This window comes from Solanum dulcamara, chromosome 6 (genome assembly GCF_947179165.1).
Source record: "Solanum dulcamara chromosome 6, daSolDulc1.2, whole genome shotgun sequence".
Lineage (NCBI taxonomy): Eukaryota > Viridiplantae > Streptophyta > Magnoliopsida > Solanales > Solanaceae > Solanum > Solanum dulcamara.
Window position 1 is genome coordinate 79669405 of NC_077242.1, and position 4496 is coordinate 79673900.

At 33.6% G+C, this 4496-nt stretch overlaps 1 protein-coding gene across 1 annotated transcript; it reads right to left on the reverse strand.

Annotated features, from left to right (window-relative positions):
* Window positions 1-988: 988 nt before the first annotated feature.
* Window positions 989-1977, reverse strand: LOC129893189 (auxin-responsive protein SAUR71). Its single transcript, XM_055968677.1, has one exon. The coding sequence runs from the start codon at window positions 1762-1764 to the stop codon at window positions 1375-1377; it is 390 nt and encodes a 129-aa protein (XP_055824652.1). The 5' UTR covers window positions 1765-1977; the 3' UTR covers window positions 989-1374.
* Between the last annotated feature and the right edge of the window lie 2519 nt (window positions 1978-4496).

Below are 4496 nucleotides of genomic sequence, written 5' to 3' on the forward strand. Positions count from 1 at the left end.
ATCCCAATTGATAAGCAATAATCATCAAAAACTTGGGATGTAAATTTTCCAGCATTATCAAGGCGAATGGCCTTAGTTGGATAATTTGGAAATTGCGCCTTAAACTTATTATTTGTGCTAACATCTTCGCAAACGCCAGGTTGCGAGATGATAAGAGGCACACATGAGACCATCTAGACGATGCATCTATTAGGACTATAAAATATCTAAACAATCCACTAGGTGGATGAATAGGTCCACATATATTTTCATGTATACATTTTAAAAACTGAGAGATTCGATGTCAACCTTCAGGGTCGATGCCTGACAATTAATTTGTCTTGGTAACAAGCAGCACATGAAAATTCATCATTCGAAAGAATCTTCTAGTTCTTTAACGGATGTCCAGTTGAATTTTCAAGAATGCATCTTATCATTATTGATCGAGGATGACCTATTCGATCATTGATCCAAACAAAATTTGAGGCATATCCATATTTTTTTCTTTTATTACCTTCTTAAAAATATAGCTCAAAGCGATAGAGGCTCGGACAGATAACGTGTTATAAAATAAAGAGAGAATAAAAAAAAATTAAGAAGAACAGAAAATGGGAGATGATTGCCTATGTTTTTTTTTCTTTTTCGTGTATGGTTTTTTATAGCCGAGATGACAAGAAGGAATAAGGGAGAGGGAGTAATTTTTCTAAAGTGAGTCCCGTGGACAACTACTACTACTAACATGATTCTTAATTTTTTACTGTAGATAATTATCATATATATTTGCCTAATTAAATAATTAAAGTACAGTAAATATTCCAGGTAAGAATTTACTGAGCGAAAGGACAGTGCTCCTAAGTCCACGACTCTTCAACACCGGGAAGTATTATATCATGAGTATGAGTTGTTGTTTTGTCATTACGAAACTGCCCCTAACTTTTACAGATCCGAATATTGAAAGATTGTAACATCCCAGCTCAAAAGAATGAAATTTGGCCGCGAATCTCGGAAATTACAGAAAGGTCCCCACCTGCTACAAATCGCCATTGAGGCGTTTTCAAATTTAATATGGAAGATGAATTGCAATTGATAAATACCATAACAAAATTGAAACGTAAAAATATTTTAAAAATGTACAGTAAGAAGTAGTATATGTGAATCACATTTTCGTGTTTCTACTTTTGCTGAAATCCTCCTCCACCTTTTCCATCGATCACAGAATATTTACACGACTCAGAAAGGGGAAAAACAGAGAAAACACGCTCGCTCTAGTAACTAATAGTATCTTCGATCGAGATCTGCTCTACCTAACCGCAAATTCCACTGTTTCGTAGCAACGACGAAAAAAAGCAGAGCAAAAAAAAAAAGGCAGAAGAAAAATCTTAGACACAGCTAGCGCTAAAGCAAGTCATCGGAGAGAGCACTGAGAAGATCCTGAAGGTCATCGCCGATCCGAAGAGCTTCGAGTACTCGTTCGAAGATGAGTACATGGCAGGGGATACGAAGAACACCTCTCTGCTCATAACCATACTCTTGAGCCGACTTATTTAGGAGTTCAACGAAGATTGGATGATTGAGAAGTTCAGCACTAACAATAAATCTCTCCATCTCATCACCGACGTAAACAGGGAGGTGTCCTTCAGGAACTCCGGTGCCGGATCTGAACTTTCCAGTACGGAAGGATTGTAGCCGACGGGGACGAGACGAGGACCGGGATTCGGAACGGAGCAAGGAGTAGTTAGAGGAAGAATCAGCTACACGGGATAAACGTCGAATAAGTTTCTTCATTTTTCGTGTTGATTGGGAGGGGAAGGGGGAGAAAAGGGTAATAATGGAGAAACGAGACAAGTGCGTGTGGAGAAGTTGAGGGAGAAAGAGTGTGGGGGTTGGTGTTTATATAGATGGGTGTTATGGGAGTTTGAAGAAAGAAGGGATAGTTGAGAGGTACAGAGAGACGTACTTGGCAGGTACAATTATTGTTAGTGGGGTGGGGGAGAAAGGGCAGAGTGGGATGTGTGTACATTTCTAATTTTTTTAGCCTTAATTACCTAGTAATTTCAGTGCATTAAGAAAACACTTATAACTTGACTAGATCCATCGACTTGACTTACTCCCTTCTCATTTTTAGTCATCATTTATATTAAAAATATTTATCTCAAAATAGTTATTAGAATTAATTATCTTTTTTTAATTTTATTTTTTAACATTAATTATTTTAGAATTAATAGACATATATATAGATAAAAATTTTAATTAATTTTTTCTTAAAAGTTATGTCAAAACTTTTTCATGACACCTAAAAAGGTAAAAAAAAAAACGTGAAATTCTATCAATATAGAATTTTCTTTTATTTCTCTTATTCGACAATCACATCGAAGCCTAATTAAATTTGAATTCACATCAAAAAATATTCTTTAACAATGAAAAAATACAGGAGTAAAATGATCTCTAGCAATGAGAACTCGAATTACTTATATTTTCTTTAATTAAGAAAGGCGTGAACTCTAAAGTTTGGGTCAAATACATTGGTGTAATAAACAGTGGATCGCCACTAGTTATTCTGCTTGTGCAGGTAACTATGAATAAACAATTAAGCACAATTACAAGCTTACTAATTGTTTGTCCCTATTTATATATATTCTAGTCCCTAGGCAAAGGAGAAACTAAAATTTGTATATATTGGTTGAGGAAGATCTAATTAAGAAAGAATATTGGTTACAAGGTACATGAGTACAAATGGACCGTATAACTAACGATACCTACCTTATAATCCAGACAAATTAAAGTTTGGGGGAAATTGTCTTAATTTTAGGTAGCATTCGCTTTGTGTACTTAGACAAGTTTGAGATTGATGGGGTGCACGCATACCTAGGGATTGGTTTGACGTTAATTACCACCAATTTGCTCCATCATTAATTAAACAAAGAATGTTAATATTATAGAATAATTGGAATGAGTAATAATTAAGCAAATAGATATTGTTGTAGATAACAAAAAATAAATAAATTCTACCAGTGAAACTTTGGCATATGGTAAAACAATAAAATCTATAAGCTGACCTAAGGTGCCACATTCATGGAATTGAATCTACCGCATTATTTGTTCAATAATGTGTTCATTGCTTTATTTTTGATAAACAGATCTTCTCAATCCACTCCTTTAATTTGCGTCTTACGTTAACACAAAACATTATATCTTTCTTTTCGAATATGCAAAATAATAGGAATTTTACCATCAAATAAAAATTAATCCTCAAACTTAGCCCTAATATATAGCTCAGGAGACGTGGATTACTCAATACCATATACAGAAAAAAAATTAATTATATCACCGACAAATGTGGGATACTAAACATCTCCTCATGTTCAAACCTGATAATTGGAGCGTGAATAACATAATTGAGATGGGTCTAATTCTGATATTATGATTAGAGAAAGGACATTGAATCTAAGTATTCAAAATCAACTCAAAAGGTGATAATAGCCCAAATCAATAAATTAATCTCATCGATCACCAACCAATTGGGAGATTCGATATGTTCAAACTCTTAGAATATGAAATTGGTTTTGTTAAGGAGTGTTTTATGAATCTATTTTAAAATGAGATTTTCTAGTGTGAATTTGAATTAATTGAATTTCAAAATGACTATAATTAAGGTGATTTTTAAGGGTTGAAAAAACAAGTCAATAATGGAAAGAAACAAAAGGATGAGCCCAAAAATAAGTAGTGGAAACGTTGGACTCGTGATATTATTATTTTTTCTTATTCTCTCATGGAAAAGTTGTGTTTGTTAAGGCAAGCGTAGCCTGCTTTGTGTGTCATCCATTTTTGCAAGCAAAGTTTCCGTGATCAATATTCTCCTTTCTTTGCTTTTTCTCTACCTACGTCTTTACTCATTCAATTTGTATAACACCAACAAAATGCACTGTCATATTTATAGAATAATCTTTGGACTTTCTTGAAAATTTGTGGGACTTGTTCATTCTTGTGGATTGCATTATCTTAAATCCTATCTCACACCTATATAAAGCGAACATATTTATTCTTTTGAAGAGCCATCTCGAATTCACATAAATTCTAAAATATGCATAAAAATATCAAGGCACCAACTATCTAAGAGAAGAATCATGGGCGGAACATGATTGTACATTCTTTTCATTTATTTTTTGATTTGACAAAATTTGTTACAAAGAATTACACTAATATTTGATGACAATATCTATGCAACTTTGGTGATTTTAACAAAAAAAAATTGATTCTTTTACAAGAGGAATAAGAAATAAAAAGCTGATTATTTTTAATTTATGGGTCCATTAGGGAATTGAAGAGAGTGTAGAAGTGGGAAGAGATGGATTCTAATCTGCAGACAAAGAATTATGCAATCCCCCATTCCTCAGATCACAATGCAACAAGTCAACTGACATCCAAATCCAAGCCCCTACTATATATCAATGAAATCATTGCAACTATAACAAAACTGTAATTGACCAATTCTAACACCCCATTCATGTCCCACTACT